The 22,703-nt window shown below is 41.3% G+C and overlaps 1 protein-coding gene across 2 annotated transcripts in view; it reads right to left on the minus strand.

The window, feature by feature from the left end:
• The window catches only part of LOC120051131 (anion exchange protein 2-like), a 41,803-nt gene extending 22,831 nt beyond the window's left edge, over positions 1–18,972 (minus strand). Inside the window, exon 1 of one of the 2 annotated variants that reach the window (XM_038997819.1) lies at positions 18,823–18,972. In XM_038997819.1, the coding sequence (XP_038853747.1) occupies positions 18,823–18,882 (60 nt within the window). In that variant the 5' untranslated portion in view covers positions 18,883–18,972. Of the gene's footprint in view, positions 1–16,133; positions 16,294–18,822 lie in introns of those variants that run through there. The other variant, XM_038997821.1, reaches the window with a different exon arrangement.
• Between the last annotated feature and the right edge of the window lie 3,731 nt (positions 18,973–22,703).

Consider the following 22,703-nt stretch of genomic DNA (forward strand, 5'->3'; position numbering starts at 1 on the left):
ACCTTAAAATGTAAAAAATATATAAATATTAAAAAATAAATATTTTAGCAATGGGGCTGCATGTTTAAACTATAGGGAAGAAATTTGGAAAACGGAACAGTAAGACAACATTCATAAAGCACAAAACCATCTTCACAGCACTGGCTACCATGTCATGGAGTTACAGTGTGACCTACAAATACACACATACCACACACAGGCGTAAAACACAGAACCTTGCAGACGAATCTCTGACAGTGTCTACATGTGCCACAAATAGGGCTGTTGCGGTGACCATTTTACCGCCACACCGGCGGTCACGAGTCGTGAAGGCAGTCAAATTCCACATGACCGTTTAGTCATGTTAATTAGGCTGCTTGCTCCAAGCTCTGATGCTGCTGATGGTCATTAGAAGCCTACCAAACTTACTGCCTGGTACTCAGCACTCTATTGTCCCACTAATCACTCTGACATCAATGCAAATGTAAACGAAAATCTAATCAAAACACTTCATGAGAGCATGCGCAATATTGCGCAATATTTCTATAGGCTATGCAATTGCGGGAGAAAACAGAGTGATGACCTCTATTAAAAAGAGGAGGATCCCATCAGCTAAGCCTACTATATTTATTGCTCAACTTTCCTAATATTAAGCACATTGCTTCTCTTTACAACAGGAGTATAGCCTACCTGGCTGGCATGAAAATGAATCACGGGAAAAGCATCCTCCATCCACTATTTAAGTGCATAGATTACATGTATTTTTTCCCACTGTCCATTTGGAGACAGGTGCATGATAATGGTCCATTCTAAATCAAAACTAATTTCACCCATATATTATTTAGTATGTGTTAAGACACAAACCTTATCAAAACATATAGGCCTATGGGCTAGGCTACATGAGGTGTGCGACTGATGAGAAAAAGTTGCGAGAGAAAAGGCTGTTTCTTATGCTGGGCATTATTCACAAGTACTAATATATAATTCACAAGTGATTGGCTAATATTACTCCTGTTGTAAAGAGAAGCAATATGCTTAATATTAGGAAAGTCTGATGGGTGGCAATATTAGCCTATCACTTGTGAATTACATGTCATCATCACTCGTGAATAATGCCCAGCATAAGAAACAGCTTTTTTTCTCCTCTACTTTTTCTAAATCATAGTCGCACACCTCATGTAGCCTAGCCCATAGGCCTATATGTTTTGATAAGGTTTGTATCACAACTAAAGTGTCCAAAAAAAAAAAGTTTTAAAATTAAGCACATGTATCCGCTTTACAAGGGGTTTACAGCCTAACTGGCAAACATAAGCAGCGCGTGAGTTTCAAGTTTGGGGAAGATCATTTTCACCATAAAAATGCATCTTATAATAAAACCATTACATGCATAATCACATTCGCGGTCACTTTTGATAATGGTGTTTTCCCACAAATGGACAATTCTCGCTTATAGCCTACTGCCTTGTGCGCATTGCTGCGCTTATAATGTGAAGAAATAGTCTAATAGTTTATCAACATTTTAAGCCAAACATTCTTATCTGTTGTGTCAGCCACATTGCGTAAAACATATGTTTTTATGCTATTAGTTGTATTAATTTGGGATCTATTGCATCCTACAACTGTCCCAGACTATTTTTGGAATATTTATTTCTCACACAGAATAGGTAGACTTTTTTACTATGGGGATAGTAGATTGACATAGGCTAGTGCTTTTGCTGTTCAGTAGACCTAGTCATCTTGTTGGCTGACGAAAAGTAAATGTGGACAGTCCTTCCAATATCTTCAATATGCACCTCGGAATTGGATAAGGATGCAAGCAGTTGCGTCCCACGATGTGTCTGTCTTCACTTGTAGCCTGTGAGAAAATCAAAACATATAGCCTAACTTTTGTAGAACAACTAAAGTTGAGAGTGCGTGCCGACACCGAGATGACCTGTTATATGGAAGAGAAAGACATCTGCTGACCTCCTGTCATTGTGGTGGGATAACCACTCTCGTTTTCCTATATTGGCTCTGCTTGCCAAAAAGTATAAATGCATGTGTGCTACCAGCACTGTGTCAGAGAGGGTGTTCAGCACGGCAGGGAACATAGTTACCTCTCTCCGGTCTTCACTGAAGCCCGACAAAGTAAACATGCTGGCGTTTCTTAAAATCGGAATCTTAAAGCCTAACTTTGGCGAGTGCTATAGCCTATGATAGTGGACTGAAACAATAGCCATTATAGGCAACAGTTAGCTAAAACCTTGAGTGCAGTAGTTTTACAATTTTCCCTTGGGTTGTATTTTTATAATTAGAAGTGTCTTATTTATTCCTCACGTGTGCTTTTGCTTTACATGTAATACTATTTCAGTGTTTTTATTCATATATTTTTTTACATGAACTTCATAACAAACCCCTTTTAAACAAGAAAAAAGAGAAAATACAAAAATGTCTATATATGTAGCCTACAGCCACTATTTGTCACAATGCTGATGTCACCATGATGCTTTTTGTTGTCTCAAGAAAGAAAAAAATAGACCATAAACATAATTGTGTTATGCTAAATCGTAACAGCTTAATCATTATATAATGGTGATGGTGGTGTTTAGCCTGCCCAGCTGATATTGGTCATTTTAAATCGAAATGGTGTATGCCTTTTTACATTATCAATAGAGTGGAATCATGCAGCTCATATATGTTTAATTTCATAAGACATTAAGGTTTGTATCATTCACAACTCAAGTTGCCAAATTGCCACTCAAACACATAACCTGTTTCAAATAATCACTTTTTAAGCTGAACACAGAATAACCGCTCCATGTGTGTACTAGGTAAAATAAATAACGGATTTATTGTAATGGTGTACAGGCAATTCAATTGATTTATTTAAGCAATAAGGCCCGAGGAGGTGTGTTATATGGTCAATATACCACGGCTAAGGACTGTTCTTAAGCACGACGCAACACGGAGTGCCTGGATACCGCCCTTAGCCGTGGTATATTGGCCATAAATCACAAACCCCCAAGGTGCCTTATTGCTATTATAAACTGGTTACCAACGTAATTAGAGTAGTAAAAATAAATGTCATACCCGTGGTAAACCACAGCTGTCAGCCAATCAGCATTCAGACTACGAACCAACCTGTTTATAATACACTTTAGACTTATAAAATGTAGATGTTTCAAAGGCACTCATTAGCAGCTGCATGTGTGGAACCCCTTTATGTTAATTAAACGGTCAATGACCGTGAGACCGACAGTTATTTGCTTGACAATTACCGGCTGACGAAAATTCCAAACGCCACAGCCCTAGCCACAAATAATCAATATTGACCCAACGTGAAACTTCTGTTCAACCTTCAAAAGGTCGAGAGTCAGACAGTTCCACACGAAGCTGCTCAGGTAGACTACAAGGGCCTCATCCTTACCTCAGTGACCTACATTAAAAACACATTTGAGAGTTGCTTTCTGCAACAGTCTCCAATCTTTGGACCTGTAAGCTACAATTGAAATCTCGAAAGTTTTGATAGTCTGTAGTCCTTTCCAATACAATCAACACATGAATGCCAGTTGATGGGCACTTCATCCAAGAGTAGTGCTGCCAATCTTAACCACATACTATTTTTCAATAAAGCATGAAAGTTCAGTTGGAAAATGACAGCCAAGTCTACCTGAAAAACATCCCCACTCACTAGGAACTCCAGGAGTAGTAAAGACAGCTTTTAGCCTATTACTGTGCACAGCAGTTCACAGTCAATCTCTACAGCTAGAGAGGATGTGTAAGGGATTGCCAGCGAGGTGAAACTATTTCCCACAACCAAAAACATGTGCAATAACAAACCCTTACAGCAAAAGAACCAGCAATAGAAAGACAAAATATGCTCTCCTTCTCTTCCATCAGTGATTTAAGGGACTTACCAGACTCATGTTTCAATGGGATGACTTGTGGTATGAGTGTTGGGAGTCAGGAGTGGTGTTTGAGGCAAGTGGCAATGCCCTCGTCTACGGCGACACTGTGGGGCTCTGAATCGCAACACCCTTTATAATTCACCCAAGAATGAGCAGAGAGCCCTCTCCCTGTGACCACGTGATGCGCTAATCGGAACTGTATCTCCCAGCCTGGCACTAACCTATCTCTTATGATTGTGCCGTGTTAGAATAAACAAGACTCTGCATTTATTCTCGCTCTGAGGACAAACCAACCGCACCTGAAAGGGCAAGCCGTGTTTGAATGGTCCTCAAACAATACCTTGCACTCACCTCCCTCATTTTAACTTTGGTACGTGTCAATATTGACCAAGGTACTTTAGACCCTAAAACTCTGTCAGAGGCCTTGGAGTGGGATGGGGCTTGATGTCCTTTGGGTGGTGGATCATTCTTGAAACACATGGGAAACTGTTGAGTGTGAAAAACCCAGCAGCGTTGCAGTTCTTGACAAACTTGTGCACCTGGCACCTACTACCATACCCCGTTCAAAGGCACTTAAATATTTTGCCTTGCCCATTCACCCTCAATTGCACACATACACAATCCATGTCTCAATTGTGACAAGGCTTAAAAATCGTTCTTTAACCTGTCTCCTCCCCTTCATCTACACTGAATGAAGTAGATTTAACAAGTGACATCAATAAGGGACAGACTGACCAGGTGAATGCTATGTCATGGAAATAGCAGGTGTTCATGTTTTGTACACTCAGGGTATATACACTATACTGTGTATGTACACAGTGGGGTCTGAAATTATTGACACCCGTGATAAAGACGAACAATGATGACTGTATAAAATAAATACTTCAAATACTGAGCTACATCACATACAAAAAAAAAGGGAAATTATATTTTATACTACACTGAACAAAAATATACACAAACTGTAATATGTTGGTCCCATGTTTCATGTGCTGAAATAAAAGATACCAGAAATGTTCCATAAGCACAAAAAGATTATCTCAAATTTAGTGCACAAATGTATTTATATCCCTGTTAGTGTGCATTTCTTCTTTTCCAAGAGAATCTATCCACCTGACAGGTGTGGCATTTCAAGAAGCTGATTAAACAGCATGATCATTACACAGGTGCACCTTGTGCTTGGGACATTAAAAGGCAACTCTAAAATGTGCAGTTTTGTTACACAACACAATGCCACAGATGTCTCAAGTTTTGAGGGAACGTGCAATTGGCAGGCTGACTGCAGGAATGTCCACCAGAGCTGTTGCCAGAGAATTTAATGTTAATTTCTCTACCATAAGCTGCCTCCAACGTCATTTAGAGGACTCACCACCGCAGACCACATGTATGGTGTGATGTGGGCGAGCGATTTGCTGATGTCAACATTGGTGGCAGTAGGATTATGGTATGGGCAGGTATAAGCTACAGACAATGAACATAATTGCATTTTATCGATGGCAATTTGAATGTACCGAGATACTGTGACGAGATCCTGAGGCCCATTGCATATCTGTATTCCCAGTCATGTGAAATCCATAGATTAGGGCCTAATGAATTTCTTTCGAATTGACTGATTTCCTTATATGAACTTTAACTCTGTAAAATCTTTGAAATTGTTGCATTTCGTGTTTATATTGTTGTTCAGTATAATACAATTGCTCAGAGAAAGAGATTTTGTCTAACAAGTAATACATGTTTTTCTTAAAAGGGGAGGGATCAAAATGATTGACACTCCTAAATATTTTTATAAATAAGGAAGTCAAAAGTTTTGTATTTGGTCCCACATTTATAGCATGTAATGACTACATCAAGCTTGTGATGCTACTAGGGCTGTGGCAAATAACTGCAAATAACTGCTGGTCTCACGGTAATTGACCGTTAACTGATAAAGGGGTTCCACACATGCAAGCTGCTGATGCGTACCTTTGAAACATCTACATTTTAAAAATCTAATAAATACATTTAATAGCCTATACACGATCACAATGAAACCATTATTTTAGGCAGGTATTTCCTATAAAAGGCAGCAGGTAGCCTAGTGGTTAGAGCGTTGGACTAGCAACCGGAAGTTTGCAAGCTCGAATCCCTGAGCTGTCAAGGTAAAAATCTGTCGTTCTGCCCATGAACAAGACAGTTAACCCTTAACTGACTTACCTAGTTAAATAAAGGTAAAATAAAAAAAATAAAACATAATATGAAGAAAATGTATTTCAGAAGAACAGATTAACATAAATCTGAGTCAGCCTATGTATGTTACTGATCTGGCTATGCGCCATGCCAATGGCAGCAGGCTAGTAATTTAACAGACAAGGTATGCTTATAATTCCAGTGCTATAACACCTCCCAAACCCGGATCCGGGAGCACCCCCATCAGTAGAAAAGCTACTAGCATAGCCTAGCATAGCGTCACAAGTAAATACTAGCATCTAAATATCATTAACTCACAAGTCCAAGACACCAGATGAAAGATACACATCTTGTGAATCCAGCCATCATTTCAGATTTTTAAAATGTTTTACAGGGAAGACACAATATGTAAATCTATTAGGCTAACCACATTAGCAAAAGACACCACTTTTTTTACTCCACCAGTTTTTTACTCCATCAGTAGCTATCACAAATTCGACCAAATAAAGATATAAATAGCCACTAACCAAGAAACAACTTCATCAGATGACAGTCTGATAACATATTTATTGTATAGCATATGTTTTGTTAGAAAAATGTGCATATTTCAGGTATAAATCATAGTTTACCATTGCAGCCACCATCACAACTCTCACCAAAGCGACTAGAATAACTACAGAGAGCAACGTGTATTACCTAATTACTCATCATAAAACATTTCTTAAAAATACACAGCGTACAGCAAATGAAAGACACAGATCTTGTGAATCCAGACAATATTTCAGATTTTCTAAGTGTTTTACAGCGAAAACACAATATAGCGTTATATTAGCATACCACAATAGCAAACATCACAACAGCATTGATTCAAGCCAAACATAGCGATTACGTATAAACCACCAAAAGATATTAATTTTTTCACTAACCTTCTCAGAATTCTTCAGATGACAGTCCTATAACATCATATTACACAATGCATATAGAGTTTGTTCGAAAATGTGCATATTTAGCGGCACAAATCGTGGTTATACAATGAGAAAAGTAGCCAAGCTGCAAAGAAAATGTCAGGAGAAATCTTGGGAAAGGCACCTATTCTAATCGAAAACTATTCATAAACTTGACTAAAAAATACAAGTTGGACAGCAAATGAAAGATAAATTAGTTCTTAATGCAATCGCTGGGTTAGATTTTTAAAATTAACGTTACTGCGCAATACAGCGTGCGCTAAAGCGAGACCGCCCCATAATTCATGGCGGAATTATTATTTAACATTTGTCAACATAAGTACGAATTAACAGCATAAAGACTGCTTACTATTAGCTGAGCTTCCATCAGAATCTTGGGCAAGGTGTCCTTTCTCCAGAACAATCGTCTTTGGGTTGAAAGATGTCCTCTTGTCCGGTCGAAATAGCCGCTAATGTTAGCCACCAACTGGAGAGGTGTCCAACTCGTGATAGCGCATGACAAAGAAATCCCAGAAAATCGCAATAAACTGCTATAAACTGCTATAAGTCGGTTTAAATTAACTACCTTATGATGTCTTTAACACCTATAACGAATAAAAACATGACCGGAGATATAGAACTACTAAAACGAAAGCGTTTGCAGGACGCCATTGTGATGTCTTCTTGCGCCAGGCGCACAGTTGAAAAGGACGGTACTTCCGTTCCACGGTCTTATATAAGGTCCCAGATTGCGCAATCCACTCCATTCAAATTCTCCCCGCTTACTGACATCTAGAGGAAGACGTGTGCAGTGCATGTAGCCCGATGGCTTACATGGGGACTTATAAACTGACCTCAGAACAGGGACCTCGATTTCTGAAATCTCACTCCCTGACAGGAAATGTGCTGCAGAATGAGTTCTGTTTCACTCAGAGAAATAATTCAAACGGTTTTAGAAACTAGAGAGTGTATTCTATCCAATAGTAATAATAATATGCATATTGTACGAGCAAGAATTGAGTACGAGGCAGTTTAATTTGGGAACTCATTTTTACAAAGTCAAAATGGCGCCCCCATAGGCTCAAGAAGTTATACTAACAATATAATTGAACATCGCTGAATAAAATTGAAAGGATATTTTTCCCAAATGACTGATGAGCTAGTGCGAACATGGAGCCGTTATTCTGTGTTCAGCTTAAAAAGTGATTTGAAAGAAGTGCTAAACGATTGATTTGTAGTTATTTGGAAACTTTAGTTGTGAATGATACAAACCTTATAATGTCTTATTAAATCAAAACATACATTGCCTTTCGGAAAGGATTCAGACCCATTGACTTTTTCCACTTTGTTACATTACAGCCCTATTCTAAAATTGATTACATTGATGAGGGGGAAAAAAACAATCTACACCCCATAATGATGAAGCAAAAACACGTTCAGAAATTTTTGCACATTTATAAAAAATATCACATTTACATAAGCATTCAGACCCTTTACTCAGTACTTTGATGAAGCACCTTTGACAGCGATTACAGCATCAAGTGTTTTTGGGTATGACGCTACAAGCTTGGCACACCTGTATTTGGGGAGTTTCTCCCATTCTTCTCTGCAGATCCTCTCCAGCTCTGTCAGGTTGGATGGGGAGCGTTGCTGCCCAGCTATTTCCAGGTCTCTCCAGAGATGTTAGATTGGGTTCAAGCCCGGGCTCTAGCTGGGTCACTCAAGGACATTCAGAAACTTGTCCCGAAGCCACTTCTGCGTTGTCCTGGCTGTGTGCTTAGGGTCGTTGTCCTGTTGGAAGGTGAATATTCGCCCCAGTCTGAGGTCCTGAGCACTCTGGAGAAGGGTGTCATCGAGGATCTCTGTACTTTGCTCCGTTAATCTTTTCCTGGATCCTAACTAGTCTCCCAGTCCCTGCCACTGAAAAACATCTAGGGTTGCAAAATTCCGGTAACTTTCCCCAATTTTCGAGAAATCCTGGTTGGAAAACTCCTGTAATCAGAAGGGAATAATCGGGAAATGCAGGAATCTTCCAACCGGGATTTCTGGAAAACCTGGACATTTTGGGAAAGTTACCGGAATTTTGCAACCCTAAAAACATCCCCACAGCATGATGCTGCCACCACCATTCTTCACCATAGGGATGGTGCCAGGTTTACTCCAGACGTGACACTTGGCATTCAGGCCAAAGAGTCTTTAGGTGCCTCCCAAAGTGGGCCGTCATGTGCCTTTTACTGAGTAGTGGCTTCTGTCTGGCCACTCTACCATAAAGGCCTAATTGGTGAAGTGCTGCAGAGGTGGTTGTCTGGAAGGTTCTCCCATCTCCACAGAGGAACACTGGAGCTCTGTCAGTGACCATCGGGTTCTTGGTCACCTCCCTGACCAAGGCCTTTCTCCACCGATTGCTCAGTTTGGCCCGGGCAGCCAGCTCTAGGACTGCCCTAGGAAGAGTCTTGGTGGTTACAAACTTCTTCCATTTAAGAATGATGGAGACCACTGTGTTCCTGGGGACCTTCAATGCTGCAGAAATGTTTTGGTACCATTCCCCAGATCTGTGCATCAACACAAATCTACCTCTGAGCTCTACAGACAATTCCTTGGTTTTTGCTCTGACATGCACTGTTACCAGTGGGACCTTATATAGACAGGTGTGTGCCTTCCCAAATGTCCAATCAATTGAATTTACCACAGGTGGACTCCAATCAAGTTGTAGAAACATCAAGGATAATCAATGAAAACAGGATACACCTGAGCTCAATTTCGAGTCTCATAGCAAAGGGTCTGAATACTAATGTAAATAAGGTATGTTTTTGCAAAAATGTTGCAGTCCACTATCATAGGCTATAGCACTCACCAAAGTTAGGCTGTAAGGTTCTGATTAAGAAGCACCAGCATGTTTAATTTGTCGGGCTTCAGTGAAGACCGGAGAGAGGTAACTAGGTTCCCTGCCGTGCTGAACACCCTCTCTGACACAGTGCTGGTAGCACACATGCACATATACTTTTTGGCAAGCAGAGCCAATAAAGGAAAACAAGAGTGGTTATGCTGCCACCGTGACAGGGGGTCAGCAGATGTGTCTGGTTCTTTCTCTGCCATATAGCAGTTCATCTCGGTGTCGGCACGCACTATCAAGGGTACCGGGGGTTGCTTTCAGGTCCCGTTTCTTCTCTAAGTAGATCACCATTCCTCTCGCATATTTGTAAAATGTCTTCATCCAGATTTATTGGCTGATCTTTCACATTTGACTTGAATCCAAAATGATTCCAAATGGCTGCCGTTGTGTTTGGCTTCAAAACAATATCCATGACCATGTTTTGGAAACAGTTTTACCTGGTTTTGACAAACTGGATCTGATGGGACCGCTCAGATCTTCTGCTCTTTTCTGTCCATATGGGAAGACGTGGTTCAGGTAGCCTAGTGGTTAGAGCTTTGGGCCAGTAACCGAAAGGTTGCTGGATCAAATCACCAAACTGACAAGGTAAAAATCTGTCGTTCTGCCCCTGAACAAGGCAATTAACCCATGTTCCCCGTAGGCCACCATTGAAAATAAGAATTTGTTCTTAAAACTTCTTGTGAATAGGGGGCGCTGTTTTCACTTTGGGAAAAAATCGTGCCCAATTTAAACTGCCTCGTACTCTATTCTAGATCGTACAATATGTATATTATTATTACTATTGGATAGAAAACACTCAAGTTTCTAAAACTGTTTGAATTATATCTGTGAGTAAAACAGAACTCATTTTGCAGCAAACTTCCAGACAGGAAGTGAAAAATCTGAAAACGATGCTCTGTTCCAGGGCCTGCCTATTGAATTGCCTTATATTTATGGATTTGCATGCACTGCATACGCCTTCCACTAGATGTCAACAGGCAGTGGAAGGTGGAATGGGGTGTCTAGCTTGATCTGAGGTCGAACAAGAGCTCTTGGAGTGGGAGGTCTGGAAATGTCTTTGTCTTCTCTGGCGCGCGAAGTACATCGACATTGGCTTCTGAAAAGCGTTCGGTATACACGGTGGATATCTCCGGCTCTGATTTTATTTGATAGATGTGATAAAAACATCATAAAGTAGTTTTTTTCAACCGAGTTGTATCGGTTTATTCAACGTTTATTGCGACTTTTGGAATTTTCCTTTCTTTGCGTCGAGAAGATGGGCATGTTCGCGCCACATGGCTAGCTAAGTTTGCTAATTCGACAGGAGAAAAGGACATTCTAAAACCAAACAACGATTTATTCTGGACCTAGGACTCCTTGTACAAGATTCTGATGGAAGCTCAGCAAAAGTAAGAGCAATTTATGATGTTATTTCGTATTTCTGTGGAAAATGTTGAGTCCTATTTTCCGCCCTTTTTGCGGGCGCTGTCTCGCTATAACGTAAGCTGTTTGTTATGGTAAAGTTATTTTTTAAAATCTAACACGGCGGTTGCATTAAGAACTAGTGTATCTTTCATTTGCTGTCCAACATGTATTTTTTAGTAAAGTTTATAATGAGTTCTTTGGTCAGATTTGGTGAGTGTCCAAAATATCTCCGGACAATTTGGTGAATCGATGCTACATATTCACAATGTATAACCACGGTTTGCAGCTCAAAATATGCACATTTTCGAAAAAAACATAAGTGTATTGTATAACCTGATGTTATAAGACTGTCATCTGATGAAGTTGGTCAAGGTTAGTGATTCATTTTATATCTTTTGCTGGTTTTTGCGATCGCTACCTTTTGCTGCTGATAAATGCATTTGTGTGTTTGGCTATTGTGGTAAGCTAATATAATGCTATATTGTGTTTTCGCTGTAAAACACTTAAAAAATCTGAAATATTGGCTGGATTCACAAGATGTTTATCTTTCATTTGCTGTACACCATGTATTTTTCATAAATGTTTTATGATGAGTATTTAGGTATTTCATGTTGCTCTCTGTAATTATTCTGGCTGCTTTGGTGATATTTTTGATGGTAGCTGCAATGTAAAACTATGATTTATACCTCAAATATGCACATTTTCGAACAAAACATAAATTTATTGTATAACATGTTATAAGACTGTCATCTGATGAAGTTGTTTCTTGGTTAGTGACTAATTATATCTCTATTTGGTCGCTTTTGTGATAGCTACCTATGCGGTAGAAAAATTGTGAAAATATGCGGTTGAGTCTTTTGCTATTGTGGTTAGCTAATAGAAATACATATTGTGTTTTCGCTGTAAAACATTTTAAAAATCGGAAATGATGGCTGGATTCACAAGATGTTTATCTTTCATTTGCTGTATTGGACTTGTGATTTCATGAAAATTATATTATATGATATCCCTGTCACGTTAGGCTAGGCTATGCTAGTCAGCTTTTTTGATGAGGAGGATCCCGGATCCGGGAGAGAGAAGCGGTAGAGGTTTTAACTGACTTGCCTAGTTAAACAACAGTTCAATAAAAAAAAGATTTAAAAAAAATCATGGCCAGATTTCAAGGCCAGAAATTTCTAAAATGTTGGTTTCGGCTATTGTTACCTCAGCAGATTATTAAATTAAATCATTAAGTGTTTGATTTGATTACATTTGCATTGATATCAGAGTGATTAGAAGGACCATTAGAGTGCCATTAGTGACTTAATGGCTGTTAGCAAGTGCAGTTTTGAAGTAGCCTAACTATCGTGAATCAACAGTCACGTGGAATTTAACTGCGGTCATGACTCGTGACTGCCGGCGTGGCGGTAATACGGTCACCGTAACAGCCCTAGATGCTACAAACTTGTTGGATGCATTTGCAGTTTGTTTTGGTTGTGTTTCAAATTATATTGTACCCAATAGAAAATAATGGTAAATAATGTTTTGTCATTTTGGAATCACTTTTATTGTAAATAAGAATATAATATATTTCTAAACACGTCTGCATGAATGTGGATACTACCATGCTTATGGATAATCCTGAATGAATCGTGAATAATGAAAGTTACCGAAGGTCAAAGATCATACCCCCAAGACATGCCAATCTCCCGTTATTGGTAACGGGGAGAGGTTAGCATGTCTTGGTTTCTTTGACCCTCATAACTTTCTCACTCATGTTTTTCTTTTTACAGAAACATTCTCTCAGCCTTGTACTGTGGGAGGAGAGAACATGCATTGTACATGTGCCATATAGGTCATTGAATCAGCAAATGGGGCTTTTCCACAACTTGCAATAACATATTTACATAATTTGTCCACAACTAGATTGGATAGAACACCTGAATGTCCTGCTACTTGGTGGAGGCGGTACTTGGTGGTACTTGGTGGAGGCGTTGTGGTGTAACTAATAACTAAGTGCTAATGTTCTGGGGTTAAACATTGGACATGTTCGTGACTGCAATGGATTGTTAGAGGACAATGGCACGCAATGGTTGTGTGGCTTTGGAAGACTTAAAAGCGTAAAATTAAAGTGCATTGGCCTCTGGCTCTGCACCCAGCAAGAACTGTATCTCATGAGTCATTGCATTTGAAGGTACTGAGTGATCAGATAGGAGATGAGCTGGGGAGATGTGAACACGCAGTGTGCTCTGCCTTGTCTTATCATTGCTTAGCCGGGGGGCAGGGTGAAGCGGAGGCTTCGTAGAACACTTTGAAGGTCAAAGTGGAGGTCACTTGGAACGCAGAGTGACCTCCACAATGCCCTGAAGTGAGGTTGGTGCTACGATTCTGTAGGTACCATGAACACTCACAGGCCGTTAGTTGTCATACTGTAGCTTTACCCTGGTCGTACTGATGGTTTGGGGAAGCCTGCAGAGGACCTTCTTAGGAACCAGGTAGGTAGACAAAACTTTTATCAAAATAAACATCACACACAAGAAGAGAAATCAAATCTGCCGTGTGGAAAGTGAAAAGAGACGCAGAGGAAGCTTTCTAATATCTAATTACAGTTCCCCAATACAGTAAACCAGATAGATTAGGCATACTGAAATATTAATCTCAGTAATGCAATAACCCCTACTGTCTGCTTAACATATACTAGGTTTGTTACAAGCAAAGTGAGTGTCATGAGTACTCAGCTAGTCACTTACACCGAGGTTGTAGAGAGGATTAGAGGAGCCGAGAGGTGGCTGAAATCCCACACAGTCAGCAACACTCAGGGCAGAAGAACAGGTGTACAATGGCGGATATAGAGTAGTAAGTGATCACGTAATACTCTGTTGAGTCACTGCATTCCTGCAGCAGCAGGCCAGACGAGGAGATCTCATGCCCATCTGTTGATGAGGTCTTTGAAGGTAATGCCTTGTGTGTAAATATAACCACTGTTTCTTTCTCCCCAGTGGTACCACCAGGTAAACAGGCCAGTGTACCTCAAAGTTGCTTCCCTTCACTTTTGAGGTCTGATTAAACTGTCCACCAAATAATCTTTTCAACCACTGACCTTGATTCTTAGTTGTTGATGTTCAGAGAAACGCAAGGAAATAAGCTTGACAAAATCGAGGGTGGCCATGCATAAAACGTTATTGAGGGGTAGACCACCAATGCTAAAGCTTTCTTTCCCACACTGATTAAGTGATAGTGGAGTGGAGCTAGTCCTAGTGCGAGTGGAATGTCATCTGGACTTGCACCCGCCTCTGTGGAAGATCTTTGTCCATGCAGCCCATGAATTATCAATTAACTTCATTCTTTATTAAAACATTTTTTTTATTAAGCATCTTTGGAGATTCTTTTTTAAATATATATTTTTAATGAATTTTTCCCCCCCTTTTCCCCCCAATTTCGTGGTATCCAATTGTTAGTAGTTACTATCTTGTCTCATCGTTTCAACTCCCGTACGAGCTCGGGAGAGACGAAAGTCGAAAGCCATGCATCCTCCGAAACACAACCCAACCAAGCCGCACTGCTTCTTAACACAGCGCGCATCCAACCTGGAAGCCAGCCGCACCAATGTGTCAGAGGAAACACTGTGTACTTGGTGACCTGGTTAGCGCGCATTGCGCCCGGCCCGCCACAGGAGTCGCTAGTGCGCGATGAGACAAGGATATCCCTACCGGCCAAACCCTCCCTAACCCGGACGACGCTAGGGCCAATTGTGCGTCGCCCCATGGACCTCCCGGTCGCGGCCGGCTGCGACAGAGCCTGGGCACGAACCCAGAGTCTCTGGTGGCACAGCTAGCACTGCAATGCAGTGCCTTAGACCACTGCACCACCCGGGAGGCCCCTTTGGAGATTCTTCATGTACTAAAAAGCGCTATATAAATATTATTATTATTAATGTGATATCCCTTGCATGAGCTTGCGTGATGATAGCCAGTGACATTGGATACTGTCATACTGTGACTTAGAGAGGAGAAAGGGGGTTGGGGTGCGGGGACTCTTAATTCTAATCCCTTTACGAGGGACAAACAAGAGAGGCTGGCGATTTGCCATGCCAGACGCCTTCCTCTAAAGTTATTCTCTAATGGGGTCACTTCTAGGGGAGGTGTTACTCACAACATGCTGATTGTATAAATCCTCTCACACCACATCTGTGTCCCAAACAGCACCCTATTCCCTGCACAGTAACGCACTACATAGAGGAATAGGGTGCCAATAAGGACGCATGCCCTGCCACTTCTAGCTGTCCAACACTATTCACACATAGCTAATGGCTGCCAGAGCCAGGAGTTTTACAAGACACACTGACTGACCACATTCCCCTGCTGAGATATCTAGCGCGCTCCATCTGTTGACAGTCGAGGGGTAACTATCAGCAAATCACTGATTAAGACAACAAATAGAAGAAATGTGGTCCTCCATTCACATACTCACGCAAACAGTCAATGGGCTGTTAACAAAATAACAAGACCGTCGCAGACGCCTTTGGAATTGGACAGTGCAACAAATCTTTATTATTATTAGTTGTTGTCGCAACAAATCTTTGCAAAGTTCACGTTTCACTTGTTGCACACATTACAACAAAATGTTGTCAGGGAAAAAAGGACAAAATCATTCAGTTTCGAACCCCATTGTGTTCACTTTTACTACAAGTCAGGTGTAGACCCATCTACTATATTTTTTGTTCAGCCTTTAAAACCAATATAGTGCACGTGGTATGTAGACATAGAACAGGAAAAGTCTCTTCATGTCCACACACATGGAGAGGCGCTTCTAAAGGGGATCAATGCCCATGTGACTCTTTATGTTGTTGTATGTTACCCTGTGTTCAAACTCATAACTCACCTTTGCTGCTGTGTAAAGAAACTCCATCAAAGTCCAATCTCGTTTCTCACGCGGCATTATCTCTAGCGACCGTATTTTTTGCTTGATAAGTAAAAAATAACTACCGCACACAGTAATCTCATTTTCAACCTCTGTCTAAGGTCTCTTTCGGTTGCCTCCAGTCACATGACAAAAGGGCAGTACCTAGCGGCAGGAAGAGGACATCAACCCCAGTGTCACAACGTTGACCGACCCTTCCAAAATCCAAATAGGATTATCTCAACTATCCTTAAACACACTCTCTCTTCCCCCTTGCATACAAGCATGTACACTCATCGATTGAAAGGTGAATTATTAACTCAGAAGAGCAAGGAAGCAAGGAAAATGACGAATGACAGCTTCACCTCCAGTCATATAGCAAACCTACATGTCTTTTGTCAATTTAACTATCAGCTTCGTGCGAATGTACAAGAAAGATTACAACTTCATGGCTGCAGATTTTGTTAACACGTCAATTGGATAGCAGCTTGGGTATGTATTGACAACCTGACAACCGTCTGAATTCTCCGTAAGAGATTATAAAGACGCTTCATGGCTGCCAGCTTTGTAACCGAGTTAGATTGAACTGACTAATGGGCTGAATCTGATTACCAGCAGACTGTATTCAAATCACAGCCGTCAATGCTGTCCATCAACAAGCCTTGGACAGGAAAAGGTTTGGAGAGCCCAGAGCCCAAGGTTAAATAAGTTCGGTGTAATGTCACAAAACAGCAGACTTGTCACTCTAACCAGACATACGGTAGATATATCTGTAGGCCATAATTAGCAATTACCGCCACTGGGATACCCGTCCATACTCTCCAACTCAGACACGTGTAGCAGGGACATTACAATTCAACTACAGAACTACCGCTACATTCTAACACAGGGAGGTATTCGGGACATGAGCGTCCTTTCACTCTTAGTTGTTTATGTCTTGGAGAGTCCACCTACCAAGAGGTAGTAGGCCAGTCCTGAGGGGGGGGGGTTGTCTAGTGCCACAGCCACATGATTGTGTAACATGGGATAGGAAGCAGCTGACTGAACACTGAAAAAAAAAATGCATAGCTCAGGGGAAGCAGGCATTTCCTGAAGTGGTAGAGCAGTGAGTGACGTTCTAGTATCTACCGCTCTTGCACTGTGTGTGGTGGTGCATGTGTTTGAGTCTACTGTATGTGTGCATGCATGCATGCTTAAGAGGGTCGTGGGAGAATGTTTGTGTGGGTCACAAATGGATGCTGTAAACTCTGTATCCAATCTCAATTAATCATTTGAAGAAACCATAAAGAGGACGTGTATTTGTTCCTCATTGATTGCCCAGAAAACTTTTTTTTACTGAATGACCCTCACGGCCTCTCTCAATGCTACCCAAAGCAACTTACTCATCTTCTTCAGATTGTTATTTTGAGAGGCCCCCAGGGGGCTGGAATCTAGTTTTAACCATTGACCTTCGTACAAGGCCAGCTGGCCTCTGCTCTGAGCCTAAACCACAGAGATGCTTTAGCACTGAGCTTCTAATAGTACTGATGCCAATATGTTAGGTTGGAGTGCCCATTCTGCCCCACATAACAAACTGGGCACTGGAAAGGCCTGGAAATACAACAAGATATTTTGGTCCTAGTACAGCCAGTCATTTCTAAATAGACGCTGGCTTAAGAAAAGTGGAAGGAAATTGCTTGGCTTGTGTAACCTTCGACATAATTGATTCCCCAAGCCAATCTCCACCCTATAAGGTCGTATAAGGGTAGCAGGCACTTCTCAAATGGGGCACAAGGGAAATGGTTTGAAAAACGTTTCATGTTTCAATACAGAAGTCAGAATTAATAAAAATATCCCTAAACCTGCCTGGAGTCAGGGGATTCAATCCCAGTGAGGGCATGGATTTGTATATACCCTGCTCTGAGAGGAACGGCACAATCCAAAAAACACACTCCCATTCCAAAACGCAGTGAACTGGAGAGGCTGACGAAGCAGAACTCTAGCATAGAGAGAATGTGTGTCACGTGTACAAAGAAACAAGGACGTTTGGCAGTCAGAGATCAGATGAAATCCTTTCTGGCAGAGGACCACTGCAGTTTTATGAGAATATTCAATTAGCATAAACTAACACAATATAAAGTCAGGAGCAATAATATATCAATGTACAGTACCAGTCAAAAGTTAGGACACACTCATTCAAGGGTTTTTCTTTATTTGTACTATTTTCTACATTGTAGAATAATAGTGAACACATCAAAACGATTCAATAATACATATGGAATCATGTAGGAACCAAAAGAAGTGTCAGACAAATGCCATGAGCGTGCAAAGCTGTCATTAACGCAAAAGGTGGCTACTTTGAAGAATCTCAAATACATTTTGATTTGTTTAACCCTTTATTGGTTAATCATGATCATGATTCCATGTGTGTTATTTCATAGTGTTGATGTCTCCACTATTATTCTAAAATGTAGAAAATAGTAAAAATAAAGAAAAACCCTTGAATGAGTGTGTCCTAACTTTTGACCGGAACTGTATGTTGACACGCAATTTCTTACTGATGTCATTGATTGTCAAATCACAGGTCTCTTGATGTCTGTGTTTGTTTGCATTGTGTGGCAAACGTTTGTTAGGATGATCTGATTGGGCTGACTTACTGAACTTGTATCACAGCGTGAACGAATGGACTTACGATGTGGATGACTGATGCCAAGGCGTCTGTAACATTGCTGGGTTCATTGGGGTTGCTCATGGCTCCTCTCCTCTGTGGAATGGGTGCTGGTGCTGTGGCTGTCTGGATAGCTAACAGGTTTAGGGAACGGTGTGGCTTCAGCCCTTCTCTTTCTCACTCGGACTCAGACAGCTTTTGGGCAGCATAACCTGGGAAAGACAGAAAGATGTAAGTGCATCTTAAAACAAACCTTTACACACACACATATATATATATATTTTTAAATGTGTCATTTAGCAGACGCTCTTATCCAGAGCGACTTGGGTTAGCGCATTCATCTGAAGATAGCTGGGTGAGACAACCACATAATCATAGTAAGTACATTTTTCCTCAATAAAGATGCTGTCAGCAAAGTCAGTGCTAAACTCAATGAGTCATCTTGTTTTTACACAGCACAATAAAACTACTCTCGCAAAACGCAAAGGTCATGACGGCTTCCTTGTTTGGTTAGGAAGATGATAATTCATCTTTGATTCCTGCCTAAAGGCTGAGGTTGTCAGCACAAGCTCAGACTTAGGCACAGGGCCCCTAACCATGATTAGTCACGTGTCTGTTACTGTGTCCCTGTCGGGGAGGACTCCAGTCCTACTGTAATTCCTCACCACCCCCAAGGTCATTACAACCACTGTCTGATAAGGGCCAGATAAGGACTTGCTACTGTGGAGAGGAGGCTGTGATAAGTGATGGCGCGTGACTGGAGCCACTCGCCCTACCCCTGCAGGAGGACCCATTCCTGCAGGTCAGGAGCCTTTGGGGACAGTAGAGGCAGACAGGAAGCAAGGACAGACAGGGCTGGTGGTAGTGCAGCACCAAGAGCTGTAACATCAAAGTCTGGTATGATCATTGTACTGCATAATATGCATTTTGATTGAGTCTTTGTACCCATTTCAAGATAACTGGCAGCCAACGTTAGACTAACTGATTGCGAGGAATCAGGTGCTGGTGCATGCTGTATAACCTACTCTGAATAATGTTTCCTAATATATTCCTGTTGAAGCAAACATCAACAGAAAGTTTTACCCTTTTCAATCCCTTTGATATTCCAGGTGGTCAATGGTTTCAGTTTACAGAGAACTTGGCGTGAGTCAAACATTGGCTCTGTGTGTCTCTGTTGAAGGAGAGATGCCGTTTCATTTATACAGCTATAGCAGAGGAGATCTGTACAACCCAAATGGAACCCTATTTTGTTTATAGCGCACTACTTTTGACTAAGACCCATAGAGCTCTAGTCAAAAGTAGTGCACTGCACTATAGTGGAAATAGGGTGGCTGTTCACGTTGGGCCATTCTAGACTCACCGTTAGAAACACTGCCTGTCCCGTCAAAGGCAGCCTAGTTTTCCTGGCAATCACTATCAAAGTGCTTCACTGAAGCCAGGGCATAATCATATCAATGACCTTGTTTGCAAGAGAGGTCCTTAAGAGGTAGCCTGGCTCATAACTTAGTACAGTCAACTACATAGAGATTAGGCCATGACGCGTGCTGTTGTTTGGAGGTTGTGGGCTGGAGAGAGAACGGTTTGTTACATTTTTTTAATTCTCCCAATCATAAGTGGACTTCAAGAGGGACAAGGAAAGGGAGTGACATTAGGGGCCGTATGCATCAAGCGTCTCAGAGTAGGACAGCTGACTTAGGATCAGTTTTGCCTTTGATATCACAATGAATAAGATTGCATGAACAGGGGGGACCGGTCTAATCTTAGATCAACACTACTCCAAGACGCTTGATACATAAAGGCACAGGAATATGACTAATTCCATGTACCAGAGATCTTAAATGATCAACAAGTCAATTGCACTGAGACAAGACATCTTCTCTCAATGACACGTGACACACACACCGCACAGTTGTAATTAGGAGACATGAGAAAATTGACTGTGTCAAACTGCACAATAAGAACCAAAAAACAGTTTTGATGCGCTTAAAATATGACTCTCAGTAAAACTAGACCCCTGCTGACTAAGGAAAGGGGAGCGATCAACAGTGGGATAAAGTTACAATTACAGTACACTGGGTTCCTGACCACACAACCATGGGAAACGGCTTATGCACCCCAGGGCAAGACTGTAATAACATCCATTATGATAACAATATGAACACAGTAATAATACAAATAATACAAAGCCAAAAAAACTGAAATACAGCAATCACAATGAAAGGAAATCAATGTGGAGCCAAATTGCACAGTGGATGTATCCAGCCATGTCATAACTTCTTCAGGGAACTGATATTTTCAGCCTGCAATCAATCAGCCTTCCAGACTTTTGAATAAAGGACATTTATCATCCTAAGATTGAAAGGAGATGACTGTGGACTACAGGAAAAGGAGGACTGAGCACGCCTCCATTCTCATCGACGGGGCTGTAGTGGAGCAGGTTGAGTGAGAGTGTCAAGTTCCTTGGTGTCCACGTCACCAACAAACGAACATGGTCCAAGCACACCAAGAAAACCTATTCCCCCTCGGGAGACTGAAAAGATTTGGCATGGGTCGTCAGATCCTCAAAAGGTTCTACAGCTGCACCATCAAGATCATCCTGACTGGTTGCGTCACTGCCTGGTATGGTAACTGGTTGGCCTCCGACCGCAAGAAACTACAGAGGGTAGTGCGTACTGCCTAGTACTTCACTGGGGCCAATCTTCCTGCCATCCAGGACCTCTATATCAGGCGGTGTCAGAGGAAGGCCCTAAAAATTGTCAAAGACTCTAGCTACCCTAGTCATAGACTGTTCTCTCTGCTACCGCACGGCAAGTGGTACTGGAGCGCCAAGTCTAGGTCCAAGACGCTTCTAAACAGCTTCTAACCCCAAGCCATAAGACTCCTGAACATCTAATCAAATGGCTGCCGAGACTATTTGCATTGCCCCCCCCCCCCTCTCGAATACACCTGTTGTATTCGGCGCAAGTGACAAATAAAATTTGATAACATAACCTCTGTCCCAGGCTTAACTGCTACTGCATTAACATAACCTGAAGAAATATAGGTTAAAGTGATAGTGCAAGATTCTGGCAATTATGGACAGACATTTTATGTTTCTGCATCCAGTATGAAGGTAGAGGTAGTTTTGTGAGCCAATCAGCATGGGGAATTAACAACAGTCAAATGCTGTTAGATTTAGGCTGGCTTGTAGACATAGGCGGGTGGTCACACAGAGCATTTGGGAGCAGTTTTTATTTTTTTATCCAAAGCCCACATGTAATTTTTTTTTAAATGTAATTTAAAAAAAAACATACATATATCTGAGTGTGTGTGTCACCTCGAAGAGAGAATCTCAACACTACAGTGGTGAAAGCGAGGTAGGGTACAGCATAGGTTCAATATCTGGTTCAAACAATAGAGAAAGATGGAGGCCTTGCCTGCTTGAAAAGGTATAGAACACATTAATATGTTGTTTTAACATTACAAAACATGTACATGCGTTTTAAAGAAATGTGGCTGATAAAAGATTTGAGTGGCTAATCACATTTGGGCATTAAATTTCCCACCCTGGAGCCAATGCTAACTAGCGTTAACGCAATGACTGGAAGTCTACCGGAAGAGCTACCATGCTAGCTTGCACTATCACTAGTCTATGATATGGCAAAACAGGTGGATGAGGAGACCCTTTACATGAGTGAGCATTTCCTGCTTGAGGTTTGGTCATCTAGCCCTGTGGCCTCCTTTGCAGCCTTCTGCACCATTTCCCTTGCAGAGTGGAAGAGTACTGGCAAATAAAGCTATGTAAAGTCTTCCATTTCTCTAATCTATGTTTAGTCAAGTCACCGGAGTTTCCACAATTCTGATGTCACCTTAAGTCACCTGGTACTCAATAAACCTTATGGTGACATAACTAACTCCTCATCAAT

Source organism: Salvelinus namaycush, chromosome 7 (assembly GCF_016432855.1).
Source record: "Salvelinus namaycush isolate Seneca chromosome 7, SaNama_1.0, whole genome shotgun sequence".
NCBI classification, from domain to species: domain Eukaryota; kingdom Metazoa; phylum Chordata; class Actinopteri; order Salmoniformes; family Salmonidae; genus Salvelinus; species Salvelinus namaycush.